This window comes from Dermacentor albipictus, chromosome 1 (assembly GCF_038994185.2).
Source record: "Dermacentor albipictus isolate Rhodes 1998 colony chromosome 1, USDA_Dalb.pri_finalv2, whole genome shotgun sequence".
NCBI lineage: Eukaryota > Metazoa > Arthropoda > Arachnida > Ixodida > Ixodidae > Dermacentor > Dermacentor albipictus.
Genome location: NC_091821.1, coordinates 391,061,909 through 391,086,437, shown reverse-complemented (window position 1 = coordinate 391,086,437; position 24,529 = coordinate 391,061,909). Strand labels below are relative to the sequence as shown.

At 48.5% G+C, this 24,529-nt stretch overlaps 2 protein-coding genes across 4 annotated transcripts in view; one reads left to right on the top strand and one right to left on the bottom strand.

Annotated features, from left to right (window-relative positions):
• Positions 1–24,529, top strand: part of LOC135914339 (progranulin-like) — a 538,683-nt gene that overhangs the window by 444,445 nt on the left and 69,709 nt on the right. The gene's annotated exons all lie outside the window — the stretch shown is intronic.
• Positions 1,722–24,529, bottom strand: part of LOC135914318 (transcription factor SOX-1-like) — a 60,255-nt gene continuing 37,447 nt past the window's right edge. The window contains exons 2-3 of the mRNA XM_065447122.2: positions 6,442–8,007; positions 1,722–1,812 (exon numbers count right to left, since the gene is read on the bottom strand). Of these exons, the coding sequence (XP_065303194.2) occupies positions 1,753–1,812; positions 6,442–8,007 (1,626 nt within the window). The 3' untranslated portion in view covers positions 1,722–1,752. The remainder of the gene's footprint in view (positions 1,813–6,441; positions 8,008–24,529) is intronic.

Here is a 24,529-nt window from a genome sequence, read left to right as displayed (position 1 = left end):
AACTGTTCGACCTACCGCGCTCATGTCAGCCGCAGAACACATATAGACACGTGCCTGAAACACACGCGTTTAGGCCTGGTTTTCCTTCACTGGGTGACGCATATGCACTGCGGAGCAGTGGCCAAGCTTCGGATGGTACTAGGAAAAAAGTTTCGTTCCATTTTGGTTTCTTCGTGTCCCTTAGTTTATCCGAAACCAAGCTCATGTATCATCTCTGTAAAACATACCTTACATGCCAGAAAAGGGAACCCTTAGCGCTCTGCGGTCGCAATATACGTTTGGGCACCGCATAACACCGTCTCTGCCTCGTATCACTTTTTTTTCCCCCGACTGTTATATTTTTGTATGCTCCAACTATAGTCTTCATAGTACGCCACACTATGAAAAACGACGCCCGTTTCTCCCATGAGCACTTCCTAAGTGAGCTCGAACTTCAATGAAATTACGAGCGACCTACAGTGAGGAAAAAGACATTAAATAAAGCCACAGTTGTGTGGGTTTTTCATTACCTCCAACGTGGCTAGTCCCCCTCATGGAAATGAGCCAGATATGAGGCCAAAAAAAAAAAAGCGGCCACTTAGCCTCCTTTGTCTTCTACGCGGTAAAATAGTTTAACCCCACCAACATACGTCGCCGTTAATGTAAGTTGGCCAGAACACCGTCACTGTCATATACACAGGGTGTTTCAGTGAACACTTTCAAAAATATTGTTTCAATTGCCTGTGGCAGATAACAGAGTTCTAGTGCATGAGCTCGTCTACTCGAAGAGGCGGACATTACTTGCACAAAAAGTTGAAATGCATTATCGACTAATTAACAAAAATCATAATGAAGTTTTTTTAACTAATCACCTTATGGCACATATTGCAATTTACAAACTGCAAGACGGCTTATGCTTGTTTCGACTTGTTTCGAACAAATTTATTGAGATCCCCCGTGTCCCTGAAGCAGACAGAAATCATCAACAGAAATGTCTCTAGAAAAGCCACCGTGTTTTAAATATTAGAACGTTTTGCTTGTCAGTTCAGTGCGTTCTAAGTTGGCTACTACTTGTTTACTGCGCCTGAAGACACTTCATAGTTAATAAAGTCCTTGCAGATGCTAGAAAAGGAGGGTGCTCAATTTTAAGAGAAAAAAAAAATGTCTGCTTGGAAAACTATCGTTATAGATTTTTTCTTGCCCATGTGCGACTTTAACCAGCCAAACATATAGAGCAGAGAACTGTCACTCTGTCGGCGACGCCAACAGTGGATTTCCTGTCCACATTTTAATATTTTCCTCTACTTTCACCCTTGCGCAGTGCAGGGTGTAGCCACTCGGGCTTATAGTCCTGGATAACCTACCTTCCTGCCTTTCACCTATCCGTCTCCCCTCACTCATAAAATGCCGAACAGCCTCCAGTATACCACGCTTAAATTCTTTTATCCGACAGCATGTTCACAGTTGTCTGTACGGCGGCGCGAACATAGCGCGAGCCACTGCAGCCTTCAGTGCAGCGATATTCGTAATTGGCTGGAGCACCAATTTGAGGAGCATAAAGTCCCGCCTGCGGCAATGATTAATGACGCCTTCGTTTCTTCAAACCACCGGAGTTCGCTTTACGGCTGCGTACGGCGCACGGCTGGAAAAAGTTTTGGCACAGGGTAAGCTGCTCGCTGTAATATCTGGAACGTAGCAGCGCTACGTTCCAGAAAAGAAGCACCATGTTGTCATGATGACGATGATAACGACTAGGTTGTTTATTTTGAACAGTTAACGTATGGCGCTCTTGTGTTCGCGCTGCTGCGCACGTTCCATCAGCCTTCTTCTTGCCTGCAATTCGTCGAAAAGCCCGAAAAGTACAAATGAAACAGAGAAATATAGGTGGACTGACAGTACACGTTATTTAGGCAACACTAATTAGTTAAGTATACACTAAAAGAAATTACCCATTCACCGTAAAAGCAATACGTTCACGAAAATAAGTGACTCCCTTTCTGGGTTAGTATGCGGTCCCTCCCAGTTCCTTTCTCTTCCGCAGCGCCCCCAACCCCCTTTCCCTTTCTATAGTTCCATTATTATGTAGCTAAACTCCGGTTTGCGTGCCGGCCTTCATGTGGTAGCTCACACTTCTGTCACACAAGCCCTTTCCATCGTAACGTTTCCTACAAAAATTACTATATAATTTCTATATAGATGGGGCTGCGTTCGATAAGCTACCATGGCAATGGTGGGTAGTACATGGACTAGTCTAGCCTTCATGCTGCGTTAGAGACATATACACAGACGGCTATTGTCAAAGTAAAATATACTATAGACAGTGGTCGAAACGTACGTGATGCGCTAAAGGCAGCCATAGCACTAAAGTTCGCTTCTTGCGGTCTGCTGAGGCTGTGATTGTGACGTGTGCCGCCTTGGAATTTTTCACGGCGATTCCCGTTTCTATACTCGTCTTCCTCCCTTCCTATCTCCTTAAATCCCTTTTCCCTTTTCACCCGTGCAGGGTAGCAAACCGGACTTTTTTTGGTTAGCATTCCTGCCTTTTCTTTCTTTCTTTCTTTCTTTCTTTCTTTCTTCAATAGGGAACCCAAGCTCAAGTTTGGGCGCGCGACGACAGCGCGCACTGCTGCCCCAGCGAGCGATCAGTGCAAAACTGGGGATAGACGGCGCCCGCGCAGCCAGGCGCAACCAGTTTGCAGGCGGCCACTGCACGTGCGCGCCCGCGCTATTCAGTCGAGCCGGGGCACTGGCGCGTCGCGCCGCCACCTGGGAACGTTGTCAAAAGGCTTCTTGCGCGAAGTTGAGTTTCCACAATGGCAAAAGCGGCCCCGCCGAAGCGAAAGCGCGGTCCGAAGTACTGCTGTGTCGTCGGCTGCTGTGTCGTAACGAGCCCCTAATTCTCGTACCTTCAGTACTGGCACAGTTACTTCACTGAAGCAGTGCATTCTACATCATGAATGTTTTTCTAACTCATTTGGGAAAAGGTCCGAGACATCTTGTTCTAGGCGTCTCTTTGGCTTTCCGCGCGGCTTGCCCCATTTCTGTGGCTGGCTGATGCATTAATTAAATTCTTTATTGTTGACATAAATGCACAGCACCGCTGCGTGCTCGCACTGAGCCGTAATGCCAGCTTTGCAGGTGCATCTCCTTCTCGAAAGCAAGAATTCCTCTTTTCATGGCACGACCACTGCAGCTATGAAAGAATGAAAATAAGGGTGAGACAGTGAAGCCATTTGCCACTACTTTTCAAATGCAGCTGCCTTTCAAACTTGCCTCTACAAATATTCAGCAACATGACATGGTGCGCATTTCCAAAGCTAACTCCAAGTTTGCACCTCTGCCACAATACCCCAGGCTGCCCTATAAAGCGAAAGTAAAGGCAACATAATATGCTTACGTTTACTAATATAAACACTCAGCACAGTGTTTCGAGTGTGCGTTCATCAGCGCGCTAATTGCGCGAGCGCATCACGCGCACAATACCATATCGCGCCTTTAATTCTGCACCACTCACACTGAACTGCGTTCGCGCAGCAGGTTTTATGCGCCTGTAAAGCCGATACTTTCACAAAACTCGAGTGCAGGCATGACGCGACCGCCGAAATCAACGAGGTGAGCAGTTCAGCTAGCTTCGCAGCGCTTAAATTTCAGCTGCCTCGCCACCAAGTCAGTGGGTGATCCTCCAACGGGCGAAGCACAAGTGTTGTACCTTTCCAGGCTTTTCAGTGGGATGCCACGGCCGTACAATTATTTTTTTTTTCGCACGCCGCACACGTTCGACCCCGACAGTAGACGACAACAACTGTAAAGCTGCCATATCAAAACAACTAAGGCATACGCTTCATATTCGACAACGAAAAACATCGAGAGTGCGCGGCTTCATTTCGCAGTGTTTATAAGCAATCAGTATTTTTAACATATGACAGAATGACACTCATCTCGAGGTACACGTCGTACACGATGTTGTCGCTCACTTGGGAAATACATTTTGCATTGAGCTGTGCATCGTTGCCGTTGATTGTGTGCTCCACATAGTTTACGTGACTGACGAGCTTGTCTCCTTTTAACAAGTTTGCTTTCCTAAAATAGCTGGCCGATCTTTTTGAAGCCGCACTGAAGGCGATACATTGTGACGCGCCGCACGTGCAAAGCGAGGAGAGGGCCCTGCACGTGCACAAAAAGCGAGCGGCTGCAGCGCGGCGCAGCAGAAATGCGCAGTGGATATTCCCAGTTTCGACTTTTTCTGCCACAGATGGCACTAGCCGTCAGGAGCAGTGGCGCCGCTCGCGGTGCTTGGGTAGCCTATAGTCACTGCCGAGCACGAGGACACGTGTTCGATCGCCGTGCCCGTCGTACCCTGATAGTGTGGGAACGCAACAATATCTCTATACACTGCAATTACCCTAATTTTCACCTAAATTAAGTTAATGAATGCGAGCAGCGGTCGTACGTTTGGAGATTCCGCGTGACTTTGAGAGTCCCAAGTGACGTCCGTCCTAGATGTCAGTCAGCGGCGTGTCGTTATCGTGCCGCCGTCTGCACCGTTGTGGCCATCGTGCCATCGTCATCGACCGCGAGCCGTAGTCGTGTGTCGCGCCTTCGCTGTCGTCGTCTCATCGTTTCGTGCAGCGCGTGTCTTTGTGTTTGTGTTAGTTTTTAAAGGGTCCTGCCTAAAACAATTGGAGCGCGATTGAAAGAACTAACGGCCAAGATCCGCGGTCCTTTGTCTCATGTCTGTTATTCGCAGTGAAGTGCAAATATACTTCGATTAACAGCATGGTAAAAAAACAAACACCAAGTGGTCTAAATTAATCTGGAGCACTCAAATATCTCGTATATCCTCAGCGTTAGTTTGGGACGTTAAAGTAAATCAATGAATTAATTAATCATCATTGAGCTCGGCCTCAATTGCCTTTTTTCGAAAGCGATCACATCAAGGCAAAATTAGGCTCGTGATCAATGGTCACTGAGGCACTTGACTTGATACAACTGTGCACTAAGGATCGTTAGAACCTTCCGAAGCACTAAGCTGTAGTTTCAAAAATGTCCGGTCATGCATGTAAAGCACCGAGTAACCGTCGTGCTTCTATAGAGTACCTTCATTCATTTTAACGTTATCAGATGTGTTACAAGCCTGATTCTCAGTCCCAGTTTGGTATCTTAGTACTGTGATAACATATTTTGATAACGTTCGTGATTACCCCTCGCAGTTGACGACGCGTGTTTATGAGCTTGTACAATTGGCACTGACTCAGAAATGATTAAAGGTGCCGAGGTGACAGGGTGTTTAAGGAACTAGTTCTGAAAGCGCTGAGCATTTGAGGCCTACCATTCATGTAAAGACGAGTCCATCTATGTCTTTGTATGTCTTGCTTCTCTTATTTACTTCCAATCTCGTATTGCTTGTGAATACAAAAAGCACTCGCGGTGAGTACCATGCGAATTTGCAATAAATATGAATACCTTCCTTCTTCCACAAAACTTTCAATATATTACATGGTATTACCAATCGACTTGGTCTGCTGTACGGTAACACTGATAACGAGGTCAGGTGATAACGAAAGGAAAGAAAACTTCGCACCAGGATGTTTGTACATATGTTTCGTACAAGTATGAAGTGTATAATGTTCATGCATCGAAACACTCTTGGTAAGGAGGGGGGAGGGGACACGAAGTCTAAATTGTAGGACTTCTATATAAGAACAGAGTGCTCGGTGTATGACGCAAGCCTTCGTTATAGCTCCGGTGACTGAAGCTTTTAAAGCATACAGAAAACGAAAGCCTCCCCTTTACGAAGAGTGTCATCAAGTGGCAATACAGTGTGAATTACTAAAGTTGGCAACAATAATGAAAAGTCCTAAACTTCGCCCGCGTCATGTGTAAAAAGCGCGGTCCTATCCCAATGGTGGCAATGCCTATGGACAGACATCTCTATATGCATACACAGTCCCTCATGTCTCTGTGACCTATCGCAGCTATATCTCACGGCTATAGATACTGAGTCAACCATAACAGATAGTACATCCAATGCAGGCCATTCACTCTTTGCTCCGATTAATAGAAATCACATGCCAGTGCTGTCCGCTAATCTGGCAGGCACCTATGTGATGATAGTCACCTTCCACAGCGGCGTCTGTGTTGACTGCAGAGCGAATGAAACTGCACTTCGTCCTTTACGAGTTACGACTAATTCGTAGAACTAACCAAACAGGGCTGTTTTCGAAATCTGCGTCCACGTGTCAGCGCCGTGATCGATGGCTTAAATGCACACGCTTCGTCTCCACGTTAGCTTAGTCGCAGACAGTGATCTCAGCACATGCAATTAATAAATCTCGACGCTTGTTCACAAACGGCTGAGTGTGTTCACAGTCACGCTCCCGTCCGCGTTTTCAGAGAAGCAGCGCGACAATTCCAAGCGTATACGCGCGCAGCTCACAAGGGCTTGAGAGAAGAAGCGCCTACCTCAAGCCGGGCGTCGTGCGGTTTGGGCCTGGCCAGTGACGAGTAGAGGCCGAGCAGGTGGGCGGCCGCCGACGGAGACATGGACTGCGGATCGTCGAGCAGAGAGCCCGCTGCAGCCGCGGCGGCAGCCGCCGCAGCCATGGCCGCGTGTCCCGCGTAGCCCGGAGGCAGACCGGACTCGACCGACTTGAGGAACGGATTGAACGCGAACAGCGAAGACGACGTCGACACGGGCGGAACTGGCGGCGCGGGCCCCAGGTGTTGCCGACAGTTGGGGTCGGCCGCGCCTCCGGCGTACGGCGAGCCGCAGCCGCACGGCATCAGGTATGACAGTCCAGCTGCCGAGTAGAACGACGCTGCGGCAGCGGCTACGGCGGCTGACGACGTCGTTGGGACGTACGGCGACGCGTACGAGGGCGGCAGGAACGCCTTGAACGCGGGGGGCGCCGCGGGGTCCGACGTCGGGGTTGTAGACGCCGAAGATGCGGGGGGCGACGACGAGGAGGCGGTCGCCAACAGCGAGGACGGAGAACTCAGCTTGCGGCCACCGGAGCCGATGACGACGTCATCGCACGATGACGGCCTGTTGTTGTTCTCTTCCGTGTGGCAGGACCTCGGAGAGGTGGACCGCGCCTGCGACGGTGACGGAGCTGGCGACGGCTGCTGATGCTGCTGCAGCGAGGCCATGGCGGCCGGATGCTGCGGAAACGGAATGGCGATCCGCGGATGCGGTGAGAAGAGAGAGCGCGGCAGGCCCGCGGCCAGGCCGAGGTAGTCTCCTGGACCCGGGATGTACGGCAGGGCAAAGGGAAAGCGGTGGTGGTGTGCGTCCTTCTTCAGCATGCTCTTAGGCTTCCGGCGCGGCTTGTACTTATAGTCCGGGTGCTCCTTCATGTGCAGTGCCCTGAGTCGCTTGGCCTCCTCGATGAAGGGCCGCTTGTCGGACTCGGACAGGTGCTTCCACTCGGTGCCCAGCCGCTTGGAGATCTCAGAGTTGTGCATCTTGGGGTTCTCCAGCGCGATCTTGCGTCGCTGGGCACGCGACCACACCATGAAGGCGTTCATGGGACGCTTGACGTGCGAGTCGGCGGACGACGAAGAGGACGACGACGAAGAAGGTGCCGACGTGAGCGGCGCTGGACGGAGCGGCGAGGGACCTCCTCCGACGGAGGTCGGCGGGATAGACGACCGCGCGCCCAGGTCGCCGAGGGGGCCACGGTCCAAAAGGGACAACGGGATGCCGTGCGGTGCGCCGGAATCCCTCGGCGTCGCCGGCGGGGGCAGAGCTCCGTACGGAAAGCGATAGTCGAAGCCCGCGAACGGGAACGCGGCCGACACGACGGATGCAGGGTAGGACGCAATCTTGACGCCTTGCACGGGGGGCTCCCGCGAAGCGGGATCCGCGCACACACGGGAGCAAATTGCCAACACACACAACGTTCTCGGAGCAGGAACGCCCCAGCCTCGTAGTCCTTGGATCGAGGCCGCGGCGAGCGGTGTGTGGGTTGCCTCGACAGGTGGCTCCGCTGCTACGTCAAGCCGAAGGGGCGTTGAATCGCAGTTGAGTCACTGTCGTCATCGTAGCCGGTGGACAGGTGATGCTGACTTTCATGCCAGAACTGGGCTGGTGTGTCTCTGTCTGTCTTTCAGAAATGTCTTGGCGCGAGCAGTTCTAAGAGGCCTCGGCTTCTGCCTGGCCGTGCACGCGCGCTGCGCAGGTGGGCTCGGCGAGCCGCTGGCGGGAGGAGAACCGCTCACTGAGTCAAGAGCAGACCGGCACGCGACCGGCGTCTGTGCAGCGTCTACGGAGCGGAGGCAGCGGACGACGTGTGCGACTAGTCGACATCGCGGCGTCACTCCAAAGCCAAAGCAGCAGGGTGAGAAAGCAGAAAGGGTGGTGGGGAAGAGGAAGGCACCCCACGACGCGCGCGACGCTCGTGCCACTACCACCGCCGCCGCCGACGCCGCCGGCTGCTCCTGCAGCCACCGACGAAACAAGCCAGGGATCCCCGCGTACGAGGAGCAATGAAAAGGGCGGGAGAAAAAAGAAACAATAAAGAAGGAAAGCTGCGCGTCACCGACGGCGGCGAAAACAAACGCGGAATCCGGCGAGATTCGCGCCGCTCTCTCTCCCACCGCACGCACCGCGCGCGCAGATTGATTCTCTTGGAGCGTCGCTTTGTTATTGGCCTGTTCAGCCGTCGGGAGCCGGTCGCGCCTGACGTCACAGGGTCGGCAGGGCCAATCATGTCGAGTGGCTCAAAGGGCGGGATTGAAGGCGCCGCCACACAATGCCATTGGGTTTTTCAGGAGAGGGAGCAAATATAAGAAGGAGAACCGGCAAGAAAGGAGGAGAAGAAAAAAAAAAAAAGCGCGGCGCGCGCTCGGCGCTCGCCGGCACGCGCCGCAGCAGCCGTAGCGCTCGCAAACGATCGACGGCCAGCGGCGCGCTGTGGGATGCACGCGTGCCACTTGGCTGGCGCTACCTCGTCGAGGCGTGCTTCGAATGAAACTGTTGCGCCGAAAATTTTGTTGGCGTTCTCTCCCATCTAAACGCGCTCAGACAGCTGGCACAGTTGAAGATAAGAAATGCGATGCTTCCGTGAAAGATAGTCTGGCCGCTACAAACCGCAAGAAAGAAAGGCGGGTACGGAATTTAAAGGTGGAATAATTTTCTTCATTAAACTAGCTACGCTGGACTTCTTGTTAGAAGAACGGCTTCAGGTTATGCTGCGCCAAGATTGCCCCGTTTTGCCTGGCGCCCAACTTTAGCGACACCCGCTATAAGGGCATTCTTCACTCTAACTGTCTACAAAACCTCCTCCTATACTTTGAACAAGGGGCGGACTCGCAGCCTGAATTCTTTTTCTCCGACTTCCTCCCACGTCAGTTATTCTTATTACAAAGAGCTACCTACGCGACTCTACCTTTTCATTTGGCGATAAGCTCCGGTGTCAACATATCTTCTCAAATGAGCACCGCAGGGTCATGCGTTTTCCGTATCGGATAGACATCAGTGCTATAACGTATCTTGTCTCCTTTCAGAAAAGTTTGCTTTTGTATTGTTTATATTTTACAGCAGAGACAAAGCCCCAAGGGCAACGTGCAAATGGTATATTACTGAAATTTACAAAGCGGAGAGAAAAAGAATTTTGAATGAGTTGAAGTTGAAAGCTACGTACATAGACAGTCGAAGAAGCATAAAGACACGAAATCGGGCATTGAGGTATGATACTCATATAGAGTGTCATTAATGCTACGATGCCTTTTCAACATTATCGAGACAGAGGAGAATTCTCAAAACTGGAACGCAGTTTGTCTTCGTCAATAACGCTGCGTGTTGACGATCGATGCACTGGCTTAGAGAGTCACATGTAAATGTGGTCCACTTTCCATAAAAAAAAAGATATCCGACGGAAGGACAACTATACACGATCGTCATTCAGCCTATAGAGAAAGAAAGAGAAAACAATTGTTAGACAATCTGAGTACATTTTGAATGCGTTACAAACTGCGAGGCCGTTGCTATAGCCACTTTGATGCACGTCAACGGCAGGTGATGATGATTCGCAACCCCTAAATTTTCGCCGCCACCAGATCGCTAAACAAAAGGCCCGTCCTTCATTCACACAACGTCCACAATAGCCGACGCCGTTGTAACAAGCCACACACCCGCCTCTCCTGCGAGGGTGGGGAAACCGTGCGTGCTTTCACGCAATGTTAAATATCTCCCCTCTCTTTCCTTTCTGTCTTGTCGTTCCTCACTGTGTGTACACTCTTTTCTTTTATCCGCGCGAAGGCAAACAAAAGCCACCCCGCGAGCTGTGCAAGCTTGCAGGCACCGCGTATTCCTTCCGCTATTTGACCACGGGAGAGGTGCGGACGGAGTGGGGCCACAATGCGTAGATTGTCAAGCCGCCAACCCTGCGGTGTTTGCACGCCAACGCCCACGCAGTATCGACTCGGTCATCATTTCGTATTGGCTTCCTTTATCTTCCTTTTTTTTTTCGTTCGTGCTTTCTGGTATGTCGTTCTTCCGATTTCTTTTCTGTGGACTTCGGTTCGATAGACAATCGGCGATCTCGAGAGGGGAATGAATGTAACCTCTCCCGATTCTAAATCCTCTGCTCCTCTTTAACGCCCCCCCCCCCCCCACACACACATTCTTCCCTTTTTTTCCTTGCTGCGCTTTTTATTTCTTTTTGTTTAGTTTTCTTTTCTTTTTTTTTAAGCCTTGGTCCCAAACGCGCGAATCACTTTTACTGGCCTCCACCCGTCCGCAGATAGACAGATGCAAAGGCATGCACGTTTTCTAAATTTTAATTTTAGGCCGAAGTGCAATCTTATTAGAAAAGATTCCATGTCGATTTGAATGCTATAACACACACACACGTAAGAGCGAATACAAACCGAGGGTGAGAAAGGAAGAGATAGAGAAAAGGAATAGAAAAGGCACTATGTTAATCAGAAAAGCGTCTCGTTGGCTATGCCCTGCGTTGGGTAACCACACATTTTTACAAGTTTGGTACATCAGGTTTGCATGCACTTCCGTTGAGCGACTGGATCCGTTCAGGAGGGGGCCCACCGGGAAGCCATAAATCTGTATATATATATATATATATATATATATATATATATATATATATATATATATATATATATATATATATATATATATATATATAGTCATACCATACGACGCCAACACACACTGACACCAAGGACAACATAGGGGAAATTACTTGTGCTTAATAAATGAAATAAAGAAACGATAAATTAATGGAAATTAAAGTGGATGAAGGTTGTGAGTGGTGGCACTGGCTAACACTCCCAGGGTTCTACTAGTACACATAAATACCTAAGGAAGTGGATGGGGGAACAGCGCCGCGGTAGCTCAATTGGTGGTGGTGGTGGTGGTGGTGGTGGAAGCGAAAGGGAAAGGGAGAAGGGCGGAGTGAAGCGCTGCTTATAGTTAATGTGAATGTCATAGTGCCGCACTTTCTGCTGTGAAGATGCGTCTCTACTGACAGTAGGCCGATGCTCTGACACATTCATTGACGTAAAATGCGGAACCTTCTAACTATATTATTTTTTTGTACACTGTAATGCCGTATTTCAGTGTATTGCTTTTTACTCGAAGAAGCCATTTTGACGCTTCTTCATTCTTACTGTCTACCGATGGCATTTACAAGGTCAAAGAAAAGTAGTGTGAACAAACCAAGAGCAGAAGCGTGACAGCGTTTTACGATAGTTATAGGCAGCAGTGTATTTCAACCTTCCGTCAGTTGCAATGTCGGTCGGTCGGTCGGTCGGTCGGTCGGTCGGTCGGTCGGTCGGTCGGTCGGTCGGTCGGTCGGTCGGTCGGTCGGTCGGTCGGTCGGTCGGTCGGTCGGTCGGTCGGTCGGTCGGTCGGTCGGTCGGTCGGTCGGTCGGTCGGTCGGTCGGTTGGTCGGTCGGTCGGGACGGGGCGGGACGGGACTACGTGATGGTTACGTAACGAATTAAATTATGGTGTGTTACGCGATAAAAACACGATCCGATTATGACGCACGCCATAGACTGGGGGGTGGGGTAGCGCGCTCCGGTATAATTTGGACCACCTGGAGTGCTTTATGCGCAGCCATTGCACGGTACACGAACATTTTTGCCTTCTACAACCATCGGAGTGTAGCCGAGATCGATTCCGCGATGTAATAATAATAATAATAATAATAATAATAATAATAATAATAATAATAATAATAATAATAATAATAATTCGGTCGGTTGGTCGTAGGCGAACAGTTAGCTGTCTTTTCGCCGCCGATACAAAGGCGCCGATGCAAAATGCGTATGCTCTCGCGCAGCCGAGTTGCGGGATGCGACAGCAAGTATGTCATATTACGACAAAACTTCGATCTCAACGCATCTTTCTCACCAACACGGCACTTGCAATAGTAAAATAAATATTTCGTGAAATTTCATTAAACATCCAGGGCCGGTGCGGATGTTGTGAAAATACACAGTGGGCGACAACGTGAAAGTAAGAACTCGGCTACGCTGTCGACATGCCTTGGTAACATCATCTATTGCTGTCGCGCAAGAGCTTCGGAGCGTCCGAAGGTTTAGATGCGGGGGTGGAGCTCTAGGGAAAGACAACCCTTCTCTACTGCCGCTGCCCTCTCTTCCCGTGGCGGCTACAGGAAAGCTCTCCGGCACCACTATACTCGCGGACAACTTTCTGTGGCAATGAAGAGAAAGCTGCGGAGGCAAAGTGCGCACAAGTAAGAGCGCTTCTGAAAAGAGTTCGTGTTTTCATCCACGTTAGTTTAAAGGCGCACTAAAGAGAAATATAATTTTTTCAGCATCAATAAATTACCTTAAGATACCAAAAACACCACTCTTACCCCGACAAGACGCTTGGTAAATCATAAAAAGCGCAAGAACGAAAGACGGGTTGCGAGGCCTCCTTGGAAGTTCCCGCACCTGGTCGCTTTGACGCCATGGATTTCGATGGCATCTTCTAGGGCCTACTTAATTATGTAACTGTACAGATTGACTACATCGTGTTCTAAAAGAACCAAATATTAAACATGGCAAGTTTCGGGAACCTATACACAGCCAATGCGGCCCAAATGCGAAAACATACTTTGGAATCCCTGACGTCACACTGACGTACCGGCGTAGCGGTTTCAGCGCGAAATTCAAATACTGATACTTCGGCCTTCATTTTTTCATCTAATAATGAAGCTATTATTTTGAAATGACTGCCTGTCCGGTTCTCAAAGAATGCTTTATTAGTCTCAACTGATTTATTGTTTCACTTTAGTGTCCCTTTAAACTGGGGAAGAGAAAACATAAACGCCTTCTTATTAACATTTAAATAAGATCAAACACACCACTGAATGTGAAAGTTTACTTATTTTGCGGCTTTTCCCTTCCGCGTCTGGGCAAACGCGAGACCGTCGCACGTGAAGCTGCGAGGATTCAGCGTCTGTTCCCCACAACCAAACGCTCTGTCAAACGCTGGCGGACTACTTGGCGCCTTAACACATGTGCAGCAGCGACGCGCCCGTATAGCTTTCCCTTCAGTGCCAGAAAAAATTTGTCCGCGAGTATACGGATGTACGGGTTAACGGCTCTTTTCTCTATACGGAATAGCGCAATGAAACAACAAAGAGTACCTAACAAATATACACCTTCAAGCACCATCGTTCTATTACTAATGCGAATAGCTTTCTTTCTTTATACAGAAAGCTATAAGTTTAAAGTTAATGTAGGCGTTCGGCTATTCGCTTACATTGACAGTTGTTGTCGATTGTTACTGCACAACTTCTTTCTTCATCTTTTTTTATGTCTCCCTCTCTCTTCCTTCTTTCCAGCCATTATTTACCACAGCGCATCCAAGGTAACAAACCGAAAACTCTCATAGGGATAAGATTGCTGGGCATTACATAAAGTCCCAGTGGATACCTGGCCATGCCGGCATTTCGGGAAATGAAAGAGCGGGCGAAGCTGCCAGAAATGGACTCCAATACCGCAAGTTCCAAAGAACATATTTTACAAAAGCCGACGCTTCAAACATGGCAAAAAATATGCCTATCAAGAAAAAGACCGCATCTTGAATCTGCCGCTTCACCAAGATAACTTCCTACGTTACATTGACCCAGAAATGAGACCGAAAATTCCACGACCACTTCCTCGACACTTAGAGACATTGTACCATTGTCTTCGACTGAACGTGGCATACACGAACAATTATCTGTACCGCATAGGACTTACCACTAACCCATACTGTGATAACTGTCGCAACTTAGAGACAATTGAGCACATATCACTAGAATGCCCCGCCTACCGCGACGAGAGACAATTTTTTGAGCACCAAATGGACATGATTTGCCATGAACCGTTAACGTTACCGAGAATATTAGGTCCAATGCCCGGCCCTTCAAAACAGCGACGGGTTTTGGATTTATTGTTCAAATACCTGACAGAAATTGGTCAAATAGGAAAGCTTTAAAAATTGCATCCTCCCTATACAAAAGCCTAAATTTAACCGCCATGTCCCCTGTAAATATTAGTATCAGGTTCACTCGGACATTTCATATTTACTTTTATCCTTTTCTTCTCCCACTCCTTTCTGGAATCTTTTATTCCCATTCCCCATCCTTATACAGAGTAGCATGCCAGCGGTTATATACGCGCCGGTGAAATTCTCTGTTTTTCAAATAAAGAGCTCTCTCTCTCTCTCTCTCATCTGGTTAACCTCCTTGCCTTCCCCCTCCTCTTACTCTCTGTCTCTCGGGCTGATGCTTTCACTTTACTGAAACCAGTGACATCTCCAACTCGACTCATGCGTATACTAAGTCAGAATATAATGTATGCGTACTTGAATGTGCTACCCTTCGCAACAAGCTATTGCACACTGAAATGCTGCATGCACGTATATACGCTATTCCGTCGAGCGCAGAATGGCAGCCAGTCGGATACGCGAGAACGACCATTGTACAGAACGCGCGTATGCGGCGACCGCACTGCGGCAGTGTGCGAGGCTTTGGTTACACCATCGGTGGCTCGAGACTGCTGCTTTCCTGCTCTGCGATGCAAACGCACACTCTGGGCTGCCGAGTGCGTACGTACGTGCGTGTATGCATATATAGGCGCACTCTGTATACAATAATGTGGACGCCGCGGAATCGTTTCCTCCGCTCCATTCTTCGGTCGACCAGTCAGGGCAGCTGCGAATGCGCCTGCCACCTGGCGGGGGCGATTGCCGCCAAAGCGAGTAGCGAGAAAGGTGCGTATATCTGACGCGCGGGCCACCTCGCACTGTACGAGTGCCCGTTTTCGCGGAAGCAATCTTTTTCTTGTTTTTTTTTTATCCTCCTTTTCTTTCTTTTTTTTCTTCCTCTCTTTCTTCTTATTCCTTTTTCCTTTCTTTTTCCTTTCGTTTTTTTTTCTCTCTCTCTCTGTCTCTCTTTTTGAGAGAGTCTTCCGTTTGACACGGGTTACCTTTAGTTACATTCGACACGAGCGCATGACAACTCTAATGACAGTACTATACAGTCTATTATTATTATTATTATTATTATTATTATTATTATTATTATTATTATTATTATTATTATTATTATTATTATTATTATTATTATGACGTCGCGGGATCGATCCCCGCCGCACTCCGATGGTTGCAGAATGCAAAAATGCTCGTGTACAGTGCAATGGGTGCACATAAAGCACTCCAGGTGGTCCGCCTGCCTGACCTGGCTAATTAAGCACTTTTCTCCTGCCAAGTCGGAGCGGGTGAAATGTGCCTCCCACTGCTCCGTTGTGTCATTCCTATATGGCCTATGAGGGCGCTTAGAGCACTCCCAGGTTACGTGTATATGGTGGGTATGTATGTATGTGTATGGTGGGTATGTGGGTATATGGTGGGTATGGTGGGTATATGGTGGGTATGTCACCGCAACAAGGGCAGTTGGCCTGTATAGCGGGTGGGACACATGGCGTTTAGCAATGTTGGATGGGGGAATACTCCAGTCTGTATTTTGCACTAATCGGCAGCCTCTTCCCCGCTAAGTTGTGGGTGAGGCGGCGGGCACTCCGCGCTGATGAGCAAGGATGTCTTTGGCATTTAAATTGATGGGATTTTGAGAGAGATAGCGCAAGTGGTTGGGTTAGAACAGGTCGAGTTATTGTATCCATAGGGCTCATGGTGTGCCACGTGGTGATGGCATATCTCACGGTAGCGGAGATAACTTCCCTCACGACCGGCTTTTTGAAGAGCGTAAGATACAATCGTCTGCAAAGTTTGCGCATGATGGTGTCATTCTTCGAATCCCAGGAGCCTCCGGCAGCAACGGTGATGGCGTCGACGGACACTCGTTGATACCGTTGTGCGAGGTGTTCACGCAGAGTCTCGTACTTCAAAATCTTAGCGTCGCGGACTTCGGAGAATTGTCTTCGGAGACTTGCCTTGACCACCGATCAAGACAATAAATGGGTTCGTACCTTTGTTCAAAATTTTCTGTCGCCTCTGTGTCGTATGCTAAATAGCTTCGCTTGTCATCCACCTTCACAGAATGGAATGGCTTATGAATTTTTCTTACTTTTTTTTTGCGCAGTCATTGTATCCGAAGTCGCATAGACCAAAGGGGGGTAAAATAGGAAAAGAAAGCCACTCCCGTTTAAAATTTCTTAGGCTAGAATTGTTTGTGAGAGCAAACGTGAGCCATTCCTGATGCTGGAGATATATATATATATATATATATATATATATATATATATATATATATATCGTTAGCGAAGGGGACCGGTTAGTGTCAAACAGCACTTACGAATGAAGTGCTTCGTGAATTAGGCCCTAGTTATTTTTTGCTCGCTATAGTAATGAACCGCAATTAGGCAAGCGCGATCTCGTGCATTTTGAGAAGCTTCTCTTAAATCTGTCAGCTACGTACGTACGCCATGTACGGTATCTGTAATGTGCACGGAATTCACACTCTTCCTTTCATCGTTTTCATCAAATCACTTTCAGCAGGTGCTACGCGTTACATTACGTGTAAGCACTTTCACCTCTGTCTGTTCACTGTGCGTAAGCTTACAAATAGCATGCATGAGTATACAAACACGTCCACGCTGTACTCACACTGCATGTGGCATGAGCTCGCCGATTCCGTTTGTGTTCATGATATTCCCTCATACCATTATGCCGCGCGATAGTGTCCCACATAACGGCAGACATCCGGTCGACAAAGGTTAATGCGCCAAAGGCGGCGCAGTAACGCGCATGATGGAGCGCACATAATGCTCTCTGCACCCGCCCGTCAATCTAAACGCCGATTAGCGCAAGCTGGCCGGAACACCGTTTGGCCTCACCACTCATCAACTGCCGCGACGACCCTGACACCAAAGGGCGAGAGTATGAAAGGGTCCAGAGGCCCAGACCCGCCATTCGACATAGTTCATCGATAAATGAAAAGAAAAAGACAGAAAAAAATAATACAGAATACCGCGTCTCGGGCATTCTCCCGCGTCTGAAAGATACAGTCGTCGCGAGGGCCCGGGCTAATAGCACCGAAACCTGATGACCATTGGGCGATTAGCTGCGGACGGAACGCGCTGGAACATTTCACGCAGGAGGGGGGGGGGGGGGGGGGGGGGTATGCGGGCTCATGGGAACCGCGGCCGCAAGACCGGCAAGAGCGACCGCCTTCTGGGAGAGGAACAGACGGATCAGCAGAAGACGAAACCGCAGATGAAGCTGTTTCGCGCAGCGTATATAGAGACGCTGTGGAGTATGAAGAGAAAAGATGAACAGTGGGAGGGCGAACGTGTCTGGCCACCCGCTTCCTCCGCGATGACCGTATCGCTTCCGATGTTCCGCCGCTAACGACTCGTTCATAAAGAGCGCCTGCTCCCCACCCGCGGAGTGGCGAAGCTCGAAAGTCGTCGTCGTTTCCCGGCGCACACCAGGCGGCGCATCATACCGCGAGGCGTGTCGTGCCTTCACGTCGAAAGGGGGCAAGCTCGCGCTTGCCACATATATACAGGCTCGTGCCACGCGTTATCTGCTTCTCATTTTGCGCCGATAAGTGAGGAGGGTCCTCGTCCGTGTCACGAGGCTGTATGCACGAGCTCGTCCGCACCTAACGCGCACGGCGAAACTCGTCAAGCGTGTTCTCTTTCCAGACATCCACTTCCCCTCGCTCACTCTCTTGTGTTTCTGCAGTGACGGCTATTCTCGGGGACCTGCTGTCTGCTGTGAGCGCGAGCTTGTCTGGAAAGGAGTGCAAATGGCTGGCCACCGGGCTGACATGTGTGGATGAAGTACTTTGACAACCAGCGTGTCATTTCATGACTTCTAAGTGCATACATACGTGTGCATATAATTACACGGAGACCCTTGTGGTTAACAGCCGCCTGCTGCGAAAGAAAAACTTCGTGGAAAACCACTGAGGTCCCAGCTGTAGACGTTGTTCTGCTACATGGCTATCGACCACATATATGCTGTCGAGTGTAAAGCAGGAAGCGAACGATAAAATCGGGGGTAAATACCTACTCTCTGGCAACCCAGTCAGAGATTGAGTTGGTTTGTTCACCACGCCCTTGTACAATCGTTGTAACGCAGCTCACTTGTCTTTCAATCTTAACTGTATCCATGTGGCATCCTTTCATGCTGAGGCACGAACAACAACCAATTTAGAAATACACAAGCAGACTTGAATAACCGACGACGATTACCGTTTATACGAAATTTCGTCTGTGTCTCGGCATTGACGTGAGGGAATAGTTATGCTTATTCTTTCAATGAATTTTGATGGATGCACTAAGCACCTCCGATGGTAGCCTTCTACACAATAAACATACGGTTGCACAGCCAAAATGACACTTTACTACACTCCGTCAACAATAATGCCTTCCTTCGACTTGCTGGACTGCAACAAACCATCTTCAGACTCTCGTGGGCCATTATAGACTCTGGAAGACACGCAGCTCTCCACCAAAATGACGAAAGCCTTTCCTCATCAGTGGCACGCACCTCTGTAAATTGAAAGGAGACATACCTTCTTGGTAGTTTTGGTTTTCCTTCAATTCAAGCCACTATGCATTGTAAACTCTTGCGAAAGAAAGGAATTGAAGTTAATAAAACATAGGCCCCGTTATTCTTCACATATCCGTAAGTCATTAGCGAATAAATGTATCGAAGGAGCAAGAGCGCTGATTTTCATGCACGCCTCTCTGCAGTAGGCTGCCGGATAAACTCCCCGTATCTTGTATGGGCTCCCTACAATGGCTAGGCGGCGCAGCGATCAGCTCAGCCATCAGCGCCACCGTGTCAGTTGCGCGAAACAACGAGGCGGCCACTGCTACAGAGGCGTGCTTTTGCGGGGCTCGTTTGAAACCTGTCGGACGTTCTTCTGAATTGCGGTTTTAAGGCAATCGAAAACATCGAGGCCCATTTTGGACTACCGACGCTTGAGGAAGGACGTCAAATTTATGACTACAACCATGTATATCGTGTCAAAGAAGTAAACAACATGGGCATCACAGCGAGGTGCTTAAATTATGGTGTTTTAGGTGCAAATATCGCGATCTGATTAGGTGGCATGCCGTGGCGGGGGACTCCGGAATAATTTGGACCACCTGGGGTTCTTTAACGTGGACCTAAATCTAATTACACGGGTGTTTTGGTATTTCGACCCCATCGAAATTCGGCCGCCGTGGCCGGGATTTAATACCGCGGCCTCGTGCTTAGCAGCCCAACACCATAGCCACCAGGGGCGTAGCCAGGGGGGGGGGGGCTTATGGGGCTTCAGCCCCCCCCGAAATTTTTTCGTGCTCTCATGCGCCGCCGACGAAAACACCTCCCGGCGCCGGAAATCATGCTCGATTTTGTCTAGAATGTCCTTAATTCACGCTCGAAAAGACATTTTAGCGCAAACATTGAGAAATCTGGCTAGATTTCGCGGAAACGCCCATGCATCGGGACTCGCACATTGTAACGCAAGGAGCCCCACTGAGCACAAAATTTCAAGGGCGTTATGATGGCGAGCGGGCTCGTCTCGGCATCTCGCGGAGGCCGCAGTATCTACGGAGCGCTTGGATTTCAATTCTGAACCTTTGTGGGTATAAGGTTCTCATAACATTTTGATGCGAAAGGTGCATTGACATTTCCAAAGTCGTGCTTTAGACTTTGAATTCCGGAACTTTGTGGGTTTAATGCTGCTGTAAACATTTGACGCCAAAGGTGCATCGACTTTTCCAAAGTCGTACATCGGGCCATACAACGAGACAAGCCAATTCAACATATTATCAGACAAGTTGACAAAGCACGCAGCGAGGTCCGACGAGACAAAGCGTTGTGGCGGTTCATTTGTTCCATCAGGCCACAGAAAAGAATATGAACATGTTTTTTTCACCTGCGCCAAAGCATCCATGTCAAGACACTAAAGCCACCATTGTAACTAATTTTTATTTATTTTTCTACCTAGACTTTTATTCGCGAGGATGCATTGAGCCTCTTTATCTTTTTTTTTTTTTTTGTTCTCACAGCCGATGGGCTGCCTATCTAACCAGAGCGCATGCGTTTTTCTCGTGCTGCATCGACAACCGCGCGGCGCACATGGATGCGCGTTCGTTTTTCTTTGGCCGACTGCATTTTCACATGGCAGAGTTTTCGACGCTTTCTGGCTAGCAGACGAGAAAAAGAAACAATGCATAGTCGCTCGCCGCCAGCACTGCGGGGATTCGACGGATTGCAACGCATTCGCTTGAGCGCAACCTCTCCGGAAAATTTTGTCTCGCCGGTGTAGGATACCGAGCAGTATGCGTATGGTTTTCTGTGGACCAGGCGTCACACGTTTTCTTCGATATTCCTTCGGTAGCCACACTAGGTGCCCAAAGTAGGCATTCGATTGTAGCCAACATGCTTTCGTTTGCGTTATTCTATTTCGCCGCCTCCCGCCCCACAAAAGAAAAAAAAAAAAAGAAGACATTGTTGTGGCGCAGCGAATTGTCGCATGGTGAAAGTTCGATTTTGTTACTTCTTTTGCGGAAAGTAATGGGCCACGAGACGCTTCAGTTGCCGGATACTATTATATTATTGCGATAGCAGCTATATGAAGACTCCAGGCGCATTCCTGCCGTTGCCCTCATGTTCCGTATAAATAAAGGTCAAGGGCGATAACATCGTGACCGCATGCTCTATGTGCGAGTGAAAGCGTGGGGAGGGGAGGGGGAGGGGTTGAGCCGACGATCGTGGCTCAGTCTTGTGTGCGCAAGGGAGAAAAGCGGGGAGAAAGCGCGCCGCCTTCCGTCGCACGCGATACATTTTGGGAGTGGAGGGAGGGGGGGGGGGTGCTGTGATCTGTGTATCTGTGGTTGCGCAACCTGTTTATTTGCCTTGTTTGATGCATTATATATAGTGGCTTTTTCTTAGGTACTTAGATTTATTGGAAACTTATACGTATATTTAAACATCTTGTTGCGAGGTTTTGTGTATATGCGCAGTGAACTTTGTTTCCAGTGACAATTTTTTGCCCTGTATCAAGCTGTATCTTCACAATTGTATATTCCATTGTATCTTCGCATTTCTAATGTACGAAGGCGAGTCAAATGAAAGTGAGACAGCCCGCGCCGCGCAATAATGGTTCGGTTCCTTATTTTCGAGGCATGCGCGTAGCACATACGCATCTCATTTACAAGTGACATGCTGAGGTGAGGTTAAATGTTATTTAATGCTCTCATACACTGGGTTGAACCTGATTGCGTGACATAATGGACCCTCCAAAAGTTGAACAGCTCTGTGTCGTGAGGTTTTTGACAAATTAAGATATTTCCCAAAAAGAAATTATTCGCCGTAGGGCTGCCGTATGCGTGGAAGATTGCGTTTCATTGGCCACTGTGAAGCGTTGTAGCAAACTGTTCAAAGAAGGGCATGAAAGTCACAAAGACGATCCATGCCTGGGCCAAAGCCACCGTGCAATCACCCTCAACACAATTGAAAAGGCCGTGGTCGCTCAGTGGCTATGGTGTTGGGCTGCTGAGCACGGGGTCGCGGGATCGAATCCCGCTTACAGCGGCTGCATTTTGATGGAGGCGAAAACACCCGTGTACTTAGATTTAAGTGCAGGTCAAAGAACCCCAGATGAGGGTGACGACTTTTTGTCTGCAATTGTGACCGGGAATGACTCATGGTGCCGCTACTACTAGCCTGAAACACTACGGCAAAGCTTACAGTGTAAACATTTGAATTCACCACTCCCAAGGAAAACAAAGGCCGTCATTTCTGCCGGAAAAGTGTTGACTTCTTTTTAGATCGTTAGGGGCCATTATTGATCGAATTTTCTAAACCTGGAGAGACTCTAAATCGTTTCAGATATTGTGAAAGGTCGGATCGGCTGCGTGTCGCAATCAAGAACAAACGACGTGGAAAATTGAGCATTGGGAACATCTTCCTTCACGACGTTGCCCTTTCCCACGTCGCTGGTGTGGTTAATACAAAACTGGCAAAGTTAAAGTGGGAAATGCTGCAACATCCCTCATGCAGTCCAGACCTGTTGCCTTGCGTCTTCCACATTTGGTAAAATTTGAAAAAAACTGCTCAAGGGAACCAGATTCGTGTCGGTAGATGACGTGTAGTCATTTACAGATTTTTGAGGCAGCAACCCAAGGAGTCTTATGAGACGGGAATTACGCGACTCGATAGTAGGACATGTGTCTAAATACTCATGGTGACTACTTTTAAATAAAGTACCCCGTTTGTTATATATTCGCATTGGCTCACTTTCATTTGACTCACCCTCGTATATTTTGCAGAACTCCTGCTTTTTATATGTGCTCTCTGTTGCGGCTACAATTTCGGAGCAATTACTCGCAATACACAACCGGTGACAGCTGCGCCTGCGCAATACATTCTAACAAATTAAAGCGTCATTTAGCTTTTCCCCTGGTCGTTGCATATGTACGAAAATGTAAACATGGTTGTTGAATGACAGATTATATATATATATACATATATATATATATATATATATATATATATATATATATATATATATATATATATATATATATATATATATATATATATATATATATATATTGTTCCCTCGACTAGTTCTATTAAGAGGAGGCCGAGCTTCAAAGTGAGCCCCCCACGAACGAAATTTCTGGCTACGCCACTGATAGCCACTAAGCAACCTCAGCAGGTCGCGAAGTATTTGGCACAACAAAGCAAGCATGCTTACAATATCGAACTCAAAAGTGAGTTAACAAATCATTATTTTATGCCACTTAAGTGAGAAAACACGGCGGTGGACGTCTCAACTGTCGTTTGACGCTTCATTACTTTGAGCGCGCCTTGCACCTTACTATTGTAGAGGTTTTGGCGAATTGGCAGGTAAGTGCTTTTTTCTCCGTTGACAAAGTGCCTCGAGCATATTCTGGTATTGTCGTTCGGGCTTGAATGTGAGAGGGCATTACCGCTGAAGCATCATAGAGAGCAATCAGCTGAGACTAAACAATGTGAAGACTGAACAAATATGCACCAGCGTGCACGAGAGAATTGCTAATTTTCGATTACTCGACGTGTGCTGCAGTGTACTCCAACCTTAGTTCTGTTGTTCCAAACGTGAGAAAATATTGGCACGAATGAGCTCGGTTCCAGCGTTCGCGTCTTGATCTTGGTGCAGGAAGAAAAACAGCGCATACAAAGCTCCAGCACGGGGCGCTTACGAAGCTAGACTTGACATGTAACAACCACTGCACATTTGTTTTGGAGCAAGACGAGCTGAACCACTATCTAAATTGATTTACTAGAGTGGGAATCAGTTCACGCGTTTTTATGCAGTTGGCACTTTATTGTGTGTTTTTACGGATGCCACTGCTGGTTCTTTCTTAACTTTTTTTCTTGTTTTTGTATTTCCGTCTTAGTTTAACAAAAATTTGCAAGACCGACACGAACCGCGACGACCCACTTCAGCCGCCGAGTTGCTTCCCCCGGTTTTGAAGGGAAGCGGTACAATTTGATACAGACATCCCGTTCGCAGTTGTGACAATCCTTAACGCAGCAGTATCTGCGATTGTTCTTTTTGTTCACACTTCTCACGAAGGAGCTGCCAAGAGGCCGCGGTGAATCCATTGGAAAATTGGAAAAGCAGGCTTTCAGGCAGGCCTGAGCGCACCATGAGCAATGGTGAAATGACGGTGAGGGCCTACCCGCAATTGCTCACCGCCGCTGCTAGGTGGCGCGACAGGTACAGGCATACTTCATTGCAGGGTGCCCATAACCCGTCTGGGAATGATGTTGCCATCAAACGCGCCCGGTGAGCTTCTGGCTTACTTGGATAACCGGAACGTTGTGCTTCGCGTTTACAGGGTGTGCGACACTTTCCTTCAAAACTTTCTTTTTCGATCATCTCACATGATGTTTGCTCTACGATCGTTTTACCGCGACATAAACATGCGCAAGCGCGCCACATCAGAGTGTCGTATGCAAAGTGAAAATGCTCATGACGCCCTCTTGTCGGCTTCGCCATACACCAGCTGCCAGTCCAGCCACGTCAGGTGACAGGACAATGCCAGCTATTGTAAGTGGTTCTGGGTA